The following is a 17,109-nucleotide window of genomic DNA, read 5'->3' on the forward strand; positions in this document are numbered from 1 at the left end:
ATATACAACTTAATGAGACATCTATATTGTAAGCTAAGTTGGGTTCGCCTCGAACCCAGGAGTATTCCTCTTAGGACCCAAGAGGAGCTCCGAGACAATATGTGTATGATATTTGTAATATTAAATGAATGAGTTATGGACCTGCTATGTTCTGTTGTACTACTCTGAGGGATGTAATATTTGCGGAATGGTACTTCGTGAATGTTATATCAACGACTGGCATACTACAACATGCAGTGGTATGCAGGGTCACCACAACAGCGATGGTTGGACTTTTTATATCTTAATAATTTCTTTGTTTGCTAATACCTATGACATTAGGATCAATTACTAGTGGTGTATTTGTTCATACCTATGGCTCCTCTCTAGAAGAAACAATAAAAAGACTATCGACTTAGCTTCACTAACTATGATAACCACACAAATGAAACAATAATTTGCCTGAACAATATTCCCTTGAGTTACTTCACCTTACTCCACTTCACCTCACATATTTTACTTTACTTTGCACTAGTTTTATTTCCTACAATTATTTTCAGTACTTTTCACTTTTCAAGTTCCTAGTACAAACCACTTTACACAAACTCCAATCCATTGCTTTGCACGAAGGGCCATATAAGTGGGTTATATGGCTTTAGAGAATAGATAATTTACCTTTAGCTACTCGCGGGTCCGACACTCAAATACTTATTGAATTGTCCTATAGTGATCCCCTACATCTAGTGATTATCACGTGCGAAACTGTTTTCGCAAATTGGACGGACACCGAGAAGATGGAACGGTCCAACTCACCCTCGCGGTCGCGATATCGCACCGCTTGGCACTCATCCCTTCTCCTCCCTAATACTGGTGGTTCCTTTTGTCGTTGCTCCCAGCCTCCGACAACCCCTCGGAGCTAGGGTCGTCCATGTCAATTGTAGCCTCGACGCCAGAGCACTGACCCTCCGCTGAACATTGTGTCCCCACCTACATCGTGCCCTAGCAACGATCCGTGAGATGCGTATGTTCGATGGCTATTGGGTTTAGATGGTTAAGAGAGGCAAATCCGGCACAAACCGGTTCTCCGGTGCAATCCGGTTTGGTCTGACAATTTCGATGGTTCTTTAGGGTCTTAGTACGACGACTTTCCATCTGTCTATTACACAAGCGCTACTATGACAACCTTTGCGCATCTCCGGTAATGGAGGGATGAGGATGGCGGCGCGCCTTTAGCTTGTTCAAAGGTCCATTTGTAATTTCTTTTGCTTGACAGCCATCGAAGGAAATTTCATCGCAAGAGAAATATAAAAACAATTTTAAATTGTAGACTGAGTCGGCATTATTGATCCTTCTCGAACCCTCCGCGCCCGTCGGATCCTTCGTGTAGCTCGCGAGGTAGAGACAAGCACGAGACGTACCCATCAACAGACGGAACCGTCACGTCAAGATGGGACTTGGTTAACCATTTATTTTTCGGATTCGAACCTATTTAACCGTTTTGTTTAAAAGGTTAATAAGGTTAACCATTAGGTTAATACGGTTTAAATGGTTAACCATTGGTTATTAAGGTTCAAACCATTTTAAACATTGTGCAACAGTAGAATGGCACAAATCGTTGGTAAATGAGAATGCATTATACAAAATATTTAATACTCATAAACTTCTGACTTGCTACCTTGAATAGTCGGTCAAAAAAATCATATCTAACTGCCTAACTTTTATTGCAAGACATGTTACAGTACTATTTTGCCAATTCAACAGCAGCGGACACACGTGCAAGTGCTAACTGAGCTAGCACGCATGTCTCCTAGGCTCTTAGCTTTTGTTGTCACTTGTATGAGTCGGCAAGCGCAGGGTGCGGCGAGCTGGCCGAGCATCAGCCGGCGAGCGCGGGGACGCGGCCAGCTGGTCAAGCAATCGAGCATTAGCGGGTGAGCGCGAGGCACGGTGAGCTGGCCAAGCACCAGCCGACGAGCAAGGTGGCGCGGCGAGCTGGTCGAGCATCAGCCGGCGAGCGCGGCGAGCTGGTCGAGCATCTGCCGGCGAGCGCGGGGGCGCGGCGAGCTGGCCGAGCATCAGCCGATGAGCGCGAGGGCGAGCTGGCCGGCATCAGCGGGCAAGCTGGCGCGGGGCATGGCGAGCCGGTCGAGTATCATCCGGCGAGCGCGGGGGCGCAGTGCGGACAACGAGCGCGGCGGCCGCGTCGCTTTCGTCCGCCTCGTAGGAGTGACGGATAACCTTTGGTAAAACAGGATCGAACCTAAATAACCTATAGCTTTTTCAGGTTAACCATCCGGCCCATTGGGCTCTTTTTTAGGTTAGATTAACCTAACCAATGGATAAACGGGAAGCAATTCCCATTCTTACCGTCACGGCACGGTATTCCTTCCCCACCGTCCCGAGCCGCCATAAATAGCTGCCCGCTCCTCGCTTCCGATCCTCACCACCGCTCCAAGCAACAGACCCAAAAATTCCCCAAGCAATCTCCTCTCCGATCGCCTCGACGCTCGGCGAATCCTCCTCCCCCGCCGCATCAAGGTACCGCGCCTCCTTCCCTTCCCGCCGCCCCGTGCAGATCTACGTTTTCGATGTGCTTCCCGTCTCATCGTTGGGTAGTTGGAGGTGTAGCGCTGTCGCCTGTCGGATCTGGCCGGTTTCTGCTCGTAGATGTTCGATCTAATGTTGCGGTAGCCGGGGTTTGGCGTTCGATCTGGTCGTAGTCGCTAGATCGGTGGCGCTGTACCCGATTCGTAGGGATTTTACATGTAGTTCTCCGGCTGTTTCCGCAAATTCGTCGAGGTCGTATGTGTATTGTTTAGATCTGTTCGTGTAGGTTGACTTGCTGATGCCGCGTGGTCTCATAGGTTGATCTATGCACGTTCCAGAGGCCAATTCGATAATCCCTGCTTGTTTTGTTAGCCCATGAGCCATAGTTTTGTTGTCACTTGATATGTACAAATAGAAACCTGTTGTGTGTGGACTGTCTTCTTTATCAAATTTATCCTGCTCTTGGAAATTTGATGATTCTTTATAGCTTCATTCTCTATAGCTAGATGTTTTTTTTTTCAGATTTTGTGGTTAGATATGAATAGGAACCTGCTATATGTCGACTGTCTTTTTATCAAATTTATCCTGCTCTTGTTTGTTGATTCTCTATGGCTTCATGCTTATTGACAGATCAATATTTGATGTTTGATTCCGTTCGTTGGCCTGCTTCTTGAGGCTTACCATTCTATTTGGTTATTATTCTCTGCAGATGCAGATCTTTGTGAAGACCCTCACCGGCAAGACCATCACCCTGGAGGTGGAGTCCTCAGATACCATCGACAATGTTAAGGCTAAAATCCAGGACAAGGAGGGCATCCCTCCGGACCAGCAGCGCCTTATCTTTGCTGGCAAGCAGCTGGAGGACGGCAGGACCCTCGCTGACTACAACATCCAGAAGGAGTCCACCCTTCACCTTGTCCTCCGTCTTCGGGGTGGCATGCAGATCTTCGTCAAGACCCTCACTGGCAAGACCATCACCCTGGAGGTCGAGTCCTCTGACACCATTGACAACGTGAAGGCCAAGATCCAGGACAAGGAGGGCATTCCTCCGGACCAGCAGCGCCTCATCTTCGCGGGAAAGCAGCTGGAGGATGGCCGTACACTCGCCGACTACAACATCCAGAAGGAGTCCACCCTTCACCTTGTCCTCCGCCTACGTGGTGGTATGCAGATCTTCGTGAAGACCCTGACTGGGAAGACCATCACTCTGGAGGTTGAGAGCTCCGACACCATTGACAATGTCAAGGCCAAGATCCAGGACAAGGAGGGTATTCCCCCTGACCAGCAGCGCCTCATCTTCGCTGGCAAGCAGCTGGAGGATGGTCGCACCCTTGCCGACTACAACATCCAGAAGGAGTCCACCCTCCACCTTGTCCTCCGTCTTCGGGGTGGCATGCAGATCTTTGTCAAGACGTTGACCGGCAAGACTATCACCCTGGAGGTGGAGTCCTCAGACACCATTGACAACGTCAAGGCCAAGATCCAGGACAAGGAGGGCATTCCCCCGGACCAGCAGCGCCTCATCTTTGCAGGCAAGCAGCTAGAGGATGGCCGTACCCTCGCCGACTACAACATCCAGAAGGAGTCCACCCTCCACCTTGTCCTCCGCCTGCGTGGTGGCATGCAGATCTTCGTCAAGACCCTCACTGGCAAGACCATCACCCTGGAGGTGGAGTCCTCTGATACCATTGACAACGTGAAGGCCAAGATCCAGGACAAGGAGGGCATCCCCCCGGACCAGCAGCGCCTCATCTTCGCTGGCAAGCAGCTGGAGGATGGCCGTACCCTCGCTGACTACAACATCCAGAAGGAGTCCACTCTCCACCTGGTGCTCCGCCTGCGTGGTGGTATGCAGATCTTTGTGAAGACCCTGACTGGGAAGACCATTACCCTGGAGGTTGAGAGCTCGGATACCATTGACAACGTGAAGGCCAAGATCCAGGACAAGGAGGGGATCCCTCCGGACCAGCAGCGCCTCATCTTTGCTGGCAAGCAGCTGGAGGATGGCCGCACCCTCGCCGACTACAACATCCAGAAGGAGTCCACCCTCCACCTGGTGCTCCGCCTTCGCGGTGGTCAGTAAGTGTCTCGTGTTGTCCGGTGGGCTGTCCTTGTAGCCCTACAAGTGAAGTGTCTGTCCCGTACTCTCGTTTGTGTCAAGTCTATTGTGCCTGGTTTAATGGACCATCAGCTCCCTATGTGTTGGTTTCGTGATAACAGTTTGCTGGTACAGCAGTTCGTGGTAATGAATAAAGGAACTTTGGAGTAATCTGTCATTTTACTGTCGATTTTATTTATTGTTTTAGTTTGTGAATGGTCGTTTCTGCCTTCTGAAATCCATATATTCCCTGGTTCTTTTCAGTATCATGGGAAAATCGTTTTGGAACTGAGCTCTTACTTTTTATGAAATGTAGTCCTGACAGTGGAATGAGCACCTTTGTTAGAGCTTCACGGCAGTAAGAAAAGAATTCGATCCTGATCAAAGTAGCGTTTGGATTAGGCTCCTTGTTCTTTTGTGGCAATGAAAAGACGAATGTTTGTTAAAAATTCGTTTAAAATGATGTGGTAGCAATGTGCGACTTGAAGGACATGATCGATTGTGTACTTTGCTATCCATTTTTCCATGTTGTAACGAAAATGATTTTGGTTTGTGACGTAGTCGGTTCTATTTCTCCAGAACTAAATTTGTGCTGGGCGGTAGAAAGCAATGTGTGACTTGAAGGACATGATAGATTGTGGATTTTGCTATCCATTTTCTATGTAGTAATGAAAATGCTCTTCCCGGTCAAAAAAAAAAAAAAGCTCTTGGTTTGACATAGTCGGTTTTTTTTTTTTTTTAACAGGGGAGGTCCCGAAGGACCTAGAGCACTAAGGACCTTTGACTAAAAATTGAAAATGCCGTCAAGTCCAGCTCCAGATCCACCATCGAGCTCGCCGGAGCCAACCTCCATGCCACCGGGGGACAGAACCACTTGGAGCATAGAGGCGGGAGCTAACTCCGACGAGACTAGAGAGCCTCCATTTTTGCATGATTGTCTGGAGGTTGCGTGGTAGACCGAGAAGCAGACATGCTCCCCTGCTGCAGATGTGGTAGCCATGCCGCAACAGTGCCCACTCGTCACCATGACGAAGAGGAAAAAGAAGCCTGCCACTGCATCGTTGTCCACCAGATCCGCGCGAAGAAATCTTATTTATGGAGGTCTTCGTCTTCCTCCACCGCCTCATCTCCGACTCCGACCACCGGAGCTCCATGAAGCAGAGAAAGAGAACAAGGCAGTACCAGATCCGTGGCACCTTCCTCCCGGCATCAACGCCATACGTTAAATAGGACCATAAACTAGACCTAATACTATAACTATCTACTCCGGCGCCATCTCCTCTCCAGCTCCGGCCGGCTAGCCCGGCGGAGAGGAGGAAGGAGAGGCCCGGCGAGAAGTGAGGTTAGGTACTGTAGCGGCTCGAGAGTCCGACATAGTCGGTTCTATTCCTCCGAAACTAAATTAATTTGCACTGGGTTGTTCGCTTTTATAATTTATAGTAAGATAGTACACGATGGAGCTGGAGAGGATATAATTTCTTCTTTACCAAGAGAAGGAATCTAGGGTAGTGAAAACTAATAAATTAGGTCAACTTTGGTAGTCTATAAGGTGTGTGCGTCTCATACCTTCTGATGCACTTAGCTGTCTACTGCCTATAACAAAAAACATACACAATATCTGCTTACTTCTTATTTCTGCACTCACACATGACCAGAGTGAATCTAGCTTCCACTAGTACATGAAAACAGAATGATAATACTAGAAATATCTGCAAAGTTCAAGATGCATAACTTAGCTGTCTACGCCTAGAACCAACAACATGCAGAAGCTCTTCTGCTTACTACTCTTAGTTCTGCACTTACACATTTATTACCAGAGTTAATCTACTAGATTCTATAGTACCGTACATGCTCTTTCTCTCCGCTCCCCTTCCTCCAGAGCCTTGAGAGTCGCTAGCCTTTGACTGGGCCATCCGACGGCCTCTCCGCCAGATTAGCTGGCTGGAGCTGGTTCTGGAGCGGCGCCGGAGTAGCTAGGTAGTAGATATTGTAGGTTTTTCTCTGTTTTGGCGTTCTGCCGTGTTTGGGCGTCTGCCCCGTAGCTTGGAGCGGTGCCATGGATTTCTCTTGCCGAATCCATGGTGTAGGGTCTCTCCTCTCTCTGCTGCTGCTCCTCTGGTCGGACAGTAGCTGGGATTGGAGCGACATGGTCTCCCTCAATAAATCAGTGGATGCAGGTCTTCTTCCTGTGCAAGATAGCAGCAAGGTTGTGGTACTCCTGTCCGGCCATGGAGGTGAGGGGGATTACCATGGCGGCGCTGTGAGAAGTGCTTCGTTTCGGCTCCTGACCGGCCTTGGTGGCGAGGGGGAGCATCGGCGCAGCACGGCGCATCTGGCGCTGGATTGGAGTTCCTGTTTTGTTTGCCGATGTCGACTACAGCGGAGGAGCAAAGTGCTGCGGCGTGGTGGCGCGGGGAGAGGCTGCGGTGGTGATGCTGCTTTCTGCGGCTGTCTTCATCGGATCTTGCCGAAGTGGTGCTATGAAGCTGCGTTGTTCAGATTTCCTCGTGCGGAACACATGGCGTCCAAGTTTGACGCTGTGACCTTTGGCCGAGACGGCGGCCCGAATTCTACCTCCATGGCGGAGGCCCTGTCTGAATCCAGTCGCTGGAGCTCGACGCTGCATCGCTTCCAAGTGGTTCGTCCCCGGTGGCGCTGTGGTAGCTGGCGGCTTCGATTCTTCGTCGGCAATGAGATCTATTCGAGCTTCTTCTTCTCTGACCTCGGCGGTGGCTACGCCTTGAGGTCGCCGACGAGCGGCGGTGGAGTTGGTTCCCAGGCACCTGATTGCTTTATTATTTTTAGTGTCAGGGTCCTTTATGTAAAATTGGAGGCCTTTTCTTCAAATTCTAGGTTTTGCTGTGCAATAGACGCCAAAGGGCCTCCTTGTAAAATTCTGTACCCACCGTTTGTATAAGCAACTTCTAGGCCTCTCAAGGCCGTTCTTTGTTAAAAAAAAAAGTACCGTACATGGCAACAGAATGATAATACTTGCAATATCTGCAAAGTTCAAGATGTACAACTGAGCTGCTACTGCCAAAAACCAACAACATGCACAAGCTTTTCTGCTTACTGATCTCCTATTTCTGTACTCACACATTCACTACCAGAGTTAATCTAGCTTCCCATAGTAGGAGTACAACAGATGCGAGAGCAGCGTTTTTGCTCTTGGCGCACATGCTTCTTTTATGTAGAATTTATTTTAAACGCATTTTTATGTCAACTTTTTTTCTTCAAAAAACGTCGCGTGAACATCTTCACAACCTATGTGCCGAACAAGTTGTTTCACGAAAAATTAATTTTTCTATGGCCTGTGTAAAAATGATTAAATTTAATGCTAAAATAAGTGTTTAAATTCTTGCTGTCATATTACATAGAGCATAAAAATTGTCGGTTTTTCGTGAAACTTATGTGTGCAGTGCGAACGAACTATTTTTTCACATTTTAAAATGTGTTTCTTAGCTGAAGGCAACACTTGCACCCATGATCAAAAGTGAACTTCCTTGCAGATGCATTCATCATTATCATATAATACTCCCTCCATTCCATATTACGCGGCAACTCATATGGAAGGGATGAAGTAGTAAGAACTTAAGCCCAACACATCCCTTGTATCGAGGTATTAAATTCTCCAATGTGCAATAAAATTACAACACCCACGAATAGGGAGAGATCATCAGCTAAACAACAAACATGCACAACTTATTCAGCTTGCAGCATCACACGCACCCTGGAGTCAGGGCTCAGGATACATATATACAAACCAGGAGAGAAGTAGACCAGCAGAACAACAACTGGAAAAAGAGACAAATAGAACGGCGATACACCAGAGAGAAGAAAAAAAGCTACACCTCTCCTCCACCTGAGACACGCGAAGGCTATAATAGTATCCGAGCACAAAACATGATGGCGGCGCCAACCATCAGCCCAGCCGCTCTCCACCAGAAGCACACAACAGCCAGGAAACATGCATTTTGCCACGCAGCAGCCACCAAGAATCGAGCAGATGATGAGATGACCTCAATGCTGGTGAAAGATATCAACTTGTAGAGGATTCCCCAGGTTGCAAGGTGCAGAAACAAAACCAGCTAATTGGGATAAGTCCTGTCAAAATAAGAGACTCCATTATGCTTCATTTGTATCCTTACATGTTGTGTCCATTTTTTATCTGAGGAGCAAAACTATTTCACTATTGCACTTCTGTGTCTAGGTTGATACCTGAACTAAGGAAGTGCCCTTTTCAGTTCAGAGAAAAGGAACTCCTCTTTATTTTCTAGATTATATCGAGTACTTCGAATTCTTGTAGGTTTACCGCTAAGGTGATTATGTTTAAAAATATCTTTATTTTTTTTTTGTGTCAAATTACAAAATCCAGCACCTGATCTAACACAAATTACTCTAGCTTATGCTATGGTGCCAAGATACAGTTAGCTCTAAAACCAGGCATTGTTGTAATATTGCGATGAATTGATCCAGAGTAAAAAAGATTTCGATGAATTGATCCAGAGTCAAGATCTTCAAGTTGAGTGATTTTTAGAACATTTAGGTTTTCAGTATTGATGCACAGTATGTAAATGCTTGATATGATACAACATTCAAGTCGAGTGATTTTTAACATTCAGGTTTTCAAGGAGATGTTGGCCTTGATTTTTCTTATGAAATGGATTGCTCTTTAGCAATAGGAACTTGTGATTTCAGTTTAGCAAAATCACTAATAACCATGCAAAACAGAAAAAAATTCAGATTTCTTGTTTAGAGAATGGATGGTAAGATTTCCAAGATATAGTGCGTGGCTACTGGCTAATCACCATGGTGCGTGTTGTTTCTTACAAGGTAGAATGGTCTATCCGAAACAATGCATTGTTTCTTACATAAATCTATTTTGTAAGAGAAAACACTAACCTATTTTCTCTGTTTTAAGCTTTAATGTATATGCTTTACTGCAGTAACATTTTGTGAGTCGGCAGTTGTAGAAACTATTTGTGCAGTGCCATGATCCTGTTTGTTAAAAGAATTTATGTTATAATTCAGATAAGAATGACAGTATTAAGTTGTCTTTCAGAAGACAAACAAACTAAACATGCTTGAATTTCGAGCTGTTCTAGACAATACAACCAAACTGAACACCCTTTAAGGGATCTCTGTTTTTCAGGGTAAGTAGCTAGCCGGTATAGTTTAGTCAAGTTTAACTCATTCAAATGACCAGTATACCAATATGCGAGACAGATGTCATACAAAGCTTAAATAGCATATGAGGGCCCCTTTGCTGTCCCCTTATTGAACAAAGTAGTTGTCATTCTGTAAGTGACAAGTGACTTGTTTACAAAGCCTTGTCTCCTGTAATTGGATTACCATGGGTCTTCTTATTCAGTTCACGTCCTCTTATCAAAGATTCAATTTGTACCTCATCCCTCACTTAGTTCGTTTTACATTTTTATACTTTGTTGATGGGTGTAGTTTTATTTCGCTGATGGGTGTTGTTTTACCAGCATAAACATATAAAAATGATTGAGGCAAGGCATGCATTCCTTTGTTCACATCTTTTGATATTATATAGGTATACCCCGTTCTTCTGATTATTACTAAATAGTGTGTAGATAAATCCAAATTTAGACAAATCTAAGACATCCTTTTAGGGACGGAGGAAGTACAATACTAGATAAAAAGCTTGCTGACATGAAATTATTTGTCATATCGACCACCACGACAATGCAAAGCGCGTCTTACCTTCTAGTGTTAAGCCTAGTGAAGCAGTTAATCATACGTCAATACCTGAAATGGAGACTCCTCGTAAACAGCTCAGCATGCTTGACAGTTATTCGAACGAAAGCATATTACACAGGTAAAGATTCCTCCTTCAAAATTCCCCCCATTTCCATTCTCCATGAGCGGTCTACAAGTGGGTACAGTTCTCTGTAAAACGTGTTAGTTAGACATTTCAACAGCCTCAATTCAAGGACATAATTTAGAAGTTAAATGCTTTCAGCTGAATGCCCAAATGGAAGTATGGAACAACCAACATACAGCTCAGTATAATATTCAATAGTGAGTCCAATGGTACTGAGTTCTAAATTACCTTAGGTCATGACTTACAACCAGTATCGTGTGGTCTTTCTTTAGGGCCTTCAGGAGATTCACAACATCAGCCCGAGCTTTCCAATCTGATAGTGAAGATACAAACTTTGTAACCACATCTAGGACAAGCATATAGTAATTTAATATACTATTTGGCACCACATAGTAAATCCTATCACGTGTGAGGTGTTGCCATCGATGATAGGATGCACAAGCAGAATTACATTGAATGGCTGCTCTCATTGATGAGCATCAAGATGGGCTCGGAAATGAACCAACACATAGGAAAGAAAATAATCTGCAAGTATTAGTTTATGGGCATTCAAGTACATACCAAGACCAGCAAGGGGCTCATCAAGCAACAATAAATCAGGAGTCTGAACCTAGAAGATAGAAATAAGGCAAAAGATTATCCATCTTCACTTTTGAAAACAAAACGATCAATTCATGATAAATTTATGGAAATAATACCAGTTGAATTGCCAAAGCAAGTCGTCGCTTGAACCCACCACTGAGAGACTGTGGATTTTTATCCAATGAAATGGCACTCATACCAACCTAAGTTAAAAAAAAGTATCTTCAGGAAACAATTGTGTAGTGTCTCAAGTAACAAGTTCACTCCACAATGAAAACAAATGATAATATTATTCAATTAGGTACAAACAAATGTATGAGAGATAATCAATACAGAGTTAAGGGTATTTTGGAGTTTTGAAGTGAGTTGCTTCCTCAAAAGACTGTCTGCCTTTTGCCTCGGCCATCCAAAAGTAACTTCTTCAAGTATAGTATCTGATAAGAAGTACCTACAAGTATATATGTATATTATGTTAATTTTCTGTGAAACTTCTCAAGCACTCAACAGATCACAGGTATTCATGTTAATTTCTATATAAAAAAAGTGAAAGTAGTAGTTCAATGTTCATTCAAACCTCTCAGGAAACTGAAAAACAATACCGACTCTTTGAGAAGCTAATAATTCTGACGGACCCAACGGATTTCCACTATCATCATACTTCTGAATGCAAATTGAACCAGATGTAGGTTTTGATAGACCCGCCAAAAGCTGAGAAATAAAGCTATCAACTTAGGATGAAAGATGCAGAGGAATTTTAAAAATGTCATGCAGCCGTCCAGTGCAAACCTGTAAGAGAGTAGTCTTTCCACTCCCACTCCGTCCAAATATCAAGCCAAAACTGCATGAATTGGTTTCTAATAAATACAAAATCTATTCTTGAAACACAAGTATTTCAATACAAAACACATGCCTACCTTTTATCCTGGAGAGAGAGACTAGTTTGATTCAACAAGTTTTGCTCGGTTCCAGGAGGTCGGTAGCTGACTTTTCTAACCTAAAAGAAATGAAGTTTAAGATATGTAAATGTAATGTACGGATTGCATGTAAGTTAGATAACCAGTAGTATTTCTGACAGCAGCAGTTCCCCAATCGCGGTATTTAGCATTTTTTGAGTTGCAAACAACTTGCGATGAATTGATAATCGGCATCAGAATTTTAAGACAGCTATCATTTATGCACACAATAGCAATTCAGGGTACTTCAGTTCTGGATTATCCCTAGTGCGGAATTCTACCAACATTGTACCTAGCTTTTGTGCAGTAAGATTTAAAATCCCAATCTAGAAGATCCGTATAAAGCCTTAGTCGGAACAAATGTAACAAGGCCCAGATTTTCAGCAATATGCGTGGCAAGAGTTCAGAAAAGATCCTCAATTTGGTGATGACTGAGAGTTAAACAAGTAAACTCACACATCCCAAACAATCTATGAGATCCAAACCTAATGAACTTTACCTGCAGAAAACAAGTTCCCCGACTTCATCAACACTAGCACTAATACTAAATTGTCATTTCCAGATTGAATTGGTGTTATGTGTCTGTAGATAAACCGATCGTCCAAACAGAACTGGGGAAAATTCCTCATACCAAAAGAGAGGTAAAGAGAGACAAGTCTGCACCTCCAATTGGGAGAACCCAGCTGAAATCCGTTCTGCTCGACAGCTCCAAGAAAACCTCCTGCGCATCATGGAGACCCGCGAAAGGATAAGAGAAGGAAAAAAAATATGGGAGGGAGCACACGAGGTTCAGTTATAAGAATGACATGCCTGGTCATGCTGACCGGAGAAGACAAAACCGCGGGAGGAAACGCGGCGACTGCGGCCGCGGCGAGCATAGTTTCGCGGCGGTGTGGAGCTTCCGAGGAAGCAGATAGCGGATCTGCGAAGGGTACGAGGGGACTGGAAGCGAGAGGAGAGCTCCGGCAGGTCGAGGACGAGGAGACGGCGTGGCTACGGTCGTCGGAGAGGCAGAGAAGGGTGGGGAAAACCGGAGGTGGGCGTGGAGGGCCGTCTTGGGCCCTAATATTATTTGGGCCAAAACCGGTGTAAAGTACTTTCCCGAATAAAAAACAGCCCATCCGAAAATGCAGATTCTTTTTTTCCCCTGAAACTCTGAAACTGATACCGAGGAGACCTCCAACAGGATATTTTAATAAGTAATACTCTTTTTCCTTTATTTTTAGAAATAATACTAGGTTTTGATATTTTCCAAGAATAATACACCATTTGGGGTAGTGTTCCCCGATTACGATTTATCGGACAAGGCTAGCCCGACTAGTCGAGATTCAGTGGGCCAATGTGTGCAATATAGCAGGCGGAAAATGTATCGGGAAAAGCTAACCCGATTAGTACTTATTGGGGAAGCCTTTCCCGACCGCCCCCTATTCCATGTACTAATCAGAAAAAACAAATCCAATTAGTACCTATTGGGGAAGTCTTCCCCGATTACTCCTTTTTTTTAAATAATATTATCTAGCCTGCTCAGCGACGGGCCCATGGAATCTCGACTTCTCGGAAAACTGTTGGCCGATTTCTTCCTCTCGGGAATGCCTCCCCAACGGTGTACTATTTATGAAATTTATAAAAAACGAGTATATTTCTGAAAATAAAGAAAAAAAATATTATTAAAAAGAATCGCCTCTCCAACAGCTGACCCCAACATCATGCACTCGGATCTTTTTTTTTCATGTTTTGACCCGACAAAGAAAAACTACAAGACTGCACCATCTCCTTGCCGATCACTTGGCGATCATGCCACGATCGACCTGCAACGGCGTCTGTCGATTGGGTAGGTGCGAGGCATGACGAGATCATGCTCGATCCCGGCCAACCGACGGACACACACACAACACATATACGAGCATGTTTCTGCTTTGATCCCCGAATCCAACAGGCAACAGCTTATCCACACGACATGCCTGCAACACTCCCGCAAAAGAAAATTATTAGAGAAGAAGCTAGGTGCTTAGCTGTGCAGCTCATTTCTCTACTAGTTAAAGAAACAGTTAGTCTGTTTAGCTTGCACCAATGAGTCCATAGCTCAGACAGTATCTTAATGCATCATAATGGAGGTTTTGTATGCTTCAGAAAATCAAAAAATATGATGGTTTTGCAGGCGTCACTGGGCAGATCAGAGGCCAATCCACAATGACAGGTGGTGGTGGACACCTGGTATTTCTGCAATGATGAAATGGCTTCTTTGAACTAGAAGAATAAATAAACGAACATAGTTCAGAAAAACTATGAGTGAAGAATAGTAGTGATGTTATTTTCCCCGGCCGAGCCAGCAAATGATGGTCTTATATTCTGCAGTATGCAGAACTGGTAAGACAAGCAACCTTTTAGCGAGATGCTACACTCTGCCGATTGGTTTGAACATTTCATGGCATAAGCGCATAAGCAAAGGAGATAATATAAGTATCTTTCAGAAAATAAGACATCGGTATCTAAAAAGATAAAAGTAAGCTATCAAGATCAAATATTTGTACAAAGTAATCTTCAAAGAACATATCTTGAATTAAGGGAGTGGGACAGATCACCATTCTCCAACTCAGTAGGTCAGATGTTTCATCTCACTTGGATACGTCACGGCTGAAGATCTGCTATCTTCATTTCAAAAGGATGAAATAACGAATTCACGTACAACTTAAATGTCATAGCTGTAGGCGACATTTCAGCTGGTCCTGAGTTCAATGACGTGTTCTTAACTTCGCACCTCAATGCTACCTAATACCAGCAAGCATTAGGACCATGATGCACATGCCTAGACTTAAGCTGACAGACCTGATCAAACATTGGGCCTGAAGCTTTAAAAAATTTAATGTAACAGTTGACAGTTCAACTTGTATGTAGTAAACAGACAGCCAGCCTTTTTCCAGAGCAAACTATGCAGAACATCATCCTATCAAGGGAAAACCACACTAGAAAAAAAATCAACTTGTTGCGAAGAATGTGATATTGTCAGTTTGAGTTACATTTATTTTTATTTAGAACAATTTAGGGACAAGCAAATGATTAGCAGGCAGACAAAATCCAAGTACAGCTAGAACAGCAACAAGTTGAGAATTGAAAAAGGGGGAAAGAAAAAGAAGAGGTGGTGCAGCCAACTAACTTGTCACAATATTTAAGAGGTTCTCGTGCTACCCTCTCAGAAGATTTAGCTCCTTTCCTTCTCCTTCCTCTGAACAGAACTACTTGTTCTTCGTCGTCATCACCATCATCAGGATCTAGATTTCTTTGCTTGATTCCTCTTCAGAGTGAAACTAGTTCTGAAGATTCAGAAACTAAGGTGCTTCACAAAGTTTGGCAACTGAAGCCCTTGCTCTGGAGGTAAGTTGCCCTCCGTTGTTCTCTACCTGTTATTCATTCATGTATCCATGTGATCCTAGGCCTTGAAGAACAATCTTTTGTTCAGCATTGCATGAGATCTAGGAATTTGCTTCCGGCTCCGGAAATGAAAAAGAAAAACTGCCAATCTTATTGTACATTTGCCACTCGTGCAGGAGTTTTTTTGTGTGTGAAAGGCCTCAGCAATGGCGGTAAAGATGAAGGGGATCTTTAAAGGTCTGAGGATAATCTCGCAAATGTTTGGTAATAATCCCACCTTTTTTTGTTTTTCCTCCATTTTCCATGGCATGCATTGAGTTTTATTTATATATCTAAATAAAATATGTTATGACAACTTGAAATACAATTACATCGACATATTTTTGAGACATAAATACAGTTAAAATATTCTGCCTATGGCTACGAGACATCTCAGAAACTAATGATCTGTTGTTCTCATGCAGCTCATAAGGAGCATGAGATGGAAATTGGGTTCCCTACAGATGTAAAGCATGTGGCTCACATAGGTTTGGGCACCAGTGACACATCTCCAAGCTGGGTAGGCATAAAAATAACTTGGATTCCCGTTCAAATTATCTTCATGTAGACCAGATTAATTTGCCTTCATATTATGAGTCTCTTCTGTTATTTTAGTACTGTAACTCATTGGTCATGTGCATTGTTCATTTTAGATGAATGAGTTCAAGTCAATAGAAGATATGTCTGCAGGCTCTCTGAGCACAGCTGGGCAGTCAAGGCAAACTTCTTGGACTTCTACAGGTAATTACATCCTCTCATATAACCTAAGGATAAATTCATATATGCCTAGACATTACCTATAATATATGAGACAACCATTGTTCCAAAATCTGCATGACTAATCATTAATGTGCATAAACGTGAGAATCTTTCTTGTCCCGTTCTTCTAATAATTAGTAGTGGCACACCACGACACAATTTTCCCATTGGTCGCCTGCATGTTTACAAGCTGCTGACTGGTAGTAGTATTTTATTTCTGCAGACTTTGAGCCAGCAAGATCCATGCTGCCCACTGATATTAATTTCCCAGATAAACAAGATCAAGAGTCCTCCTCCTGCCCGCCAAGAGGCCCAAGGAAAGCAAGGCGGAAGAAGCCTAGAGAATCATCTCCTAACTCTGCAAGATCATCTTCCTCGAGGTCAAGAACCTCGTTTGCGACAGCGTACGACGATTTCAATGAGTCGCACAGAGGGTTCCGGGTCGTGTAAAAAAAATGATGTGTGACCACCTTGCATATACATGTTTCGGTTTAGAGAGGGAGGGAGATTATTTATGATTTGCTTGATTCTTTGTCCATTTTAACGGTGGAGCCATAGTTGGAAATACAAAAAAAAAGGAAGTTGGAAGTAAATTCATGATATTTTCTCAATGACATCTCTTGTCACATTATCTTTCAATCCATATAACTGTAAAAGAGACCGGTCGGCATGCCTGCCAAAGTAATATCAATGATCATGACATGGATTGCTAAGGCACACTTCTTTTGGGCTTAGGCTTATGCATAAGCCAGCTTATAGGAAATGGTGGTGAGAAACTGTGGTGGAGAGAAGCTTTCAGAAACTATTCCTCCTATTCTTTTGGGCTTATAACATTTTGGATTATTTGTTGTGTTAAGTTGTGAAAGTTCGAAATACCCTTAAATACAAAATGTGTCCGGTTCAATTCATAGCATCATTGAGCAATAAATAAATCT

The 17,109-nt window shown here is 43.8% G+C and overlaps 3 protein-coding genes across 6 annotated transcripts; 2 read left to right on the plus strand and 1 right to left on the minus strand.

Moving 5' to 3' along the window:
• Positions 1–2,360: 2,360 nt before the first annotated feature.
• LOC127321190 (polyubiquitin) lies at positions 2,361–4,795 on the plus strand. Its single transcript, XM_051350231.2, has 2 exons — positions 2,361–2,517; positions 3,236–4,795. The coding sequence occupies exon 2, from the start codon at positions 3,236–3,238 to the stop codon at positions 4,607–4,609; it is 1,374 nt and encodes a 457-aa protein (XP_051206191.1). The 5' UTR covers positions 2,361–2,517; the 3' UTR covers positions 4,610–4,795.
• Positions 4,796–8,305: 3,510 nt separating this feature from the next.
• Positions 8,306–13,022, minus strand: LOC127321181 (ABC transporter I family member 11, chloroplastic). Of its 4 annotated transcripts, none has more exons than XM_051350220.2 (12): positions 12,818–13,022; positions 12,671–12,728; positions 11,969–12,048; positions 11,841–11,892; positions 11,629–11,762; positions 11,388–11,502; positions 11,171–11,257; positions 11,034–11,082; positions 10,701–10,785; positions 10,397–10,537; positions 9,527–9,622; positions 8,306–8,728 (listed from the first exon to the last, which is right to left on the minus strand). In XM_051350220.2, the coding sequence occupies exons 1-10, from the start codon at positions 12,883–12,885 to the stop codon at positions 10,459–10,461; spliced, it is 807 nt and encodes a 268-aa protein (XP_051206180.1). In that variant the 5' UTR covers positions 12,886–13,022; the 3' UTR covers positions 8,306–8,728; positions 9,527–9,622; positions 10,397–10,458. The 4 variants fall into 4 exon arrangements, with proteins under 4 accessions (XP_051206180.1, XP_051206179.1, XP_051206178.1 ...); XM_051350219.2 differs by having other exon boundaries at positions 10,352–10,537; XM_051350218.2 differs by lacking the exon at positions 9,527–9,622 and having other exon boundaries at positions 10,352–10,537.
• Positions 13,023–14,706: 1,684 nt separating this feature from the next.
• On the plus strand, positions 14,707–16,850 carry LOC127321185 (CRIB domain-containing protein RIC1). The gene is made up of 5 exons (XM_051350226.2): positions 14,707–15,379; positions 15,553–15,640; positions 15,841–15,935; positions 16,069–16,156; positions 16,398–16,850. The coding sequence occupies exons 2-5, from the start codon at positions 15,583–15,585 to the stop codon at positions 16,622–16,624; spliced, it is 468 nt and encodes a 155-aa protein (XP_051206186.1). The 5' UTR covers positions 14,707–15,379; positions 15,553–15,582; the 3' UTR covers positions 16,625–16,850.
• The last annotated feature ends 259 nt before the right edge of the window (positions 16,851–17,109 follow it).

This window comes from Lolium perenne, chromosome 6 (assembly GCF_019359855.2).
Source record: "Lolium perenne isolate Kyuss_39 chromosome 6, Kyuss_2.0, whole genome shotgun sequence".
In the NCBI taxonomy this organism is placed as follows: Eukaryota; Viridiplantae; Streptophyta; class Magnoliopsida; order Poales; family Poaceae; genus Lolium; species Lolium perenne.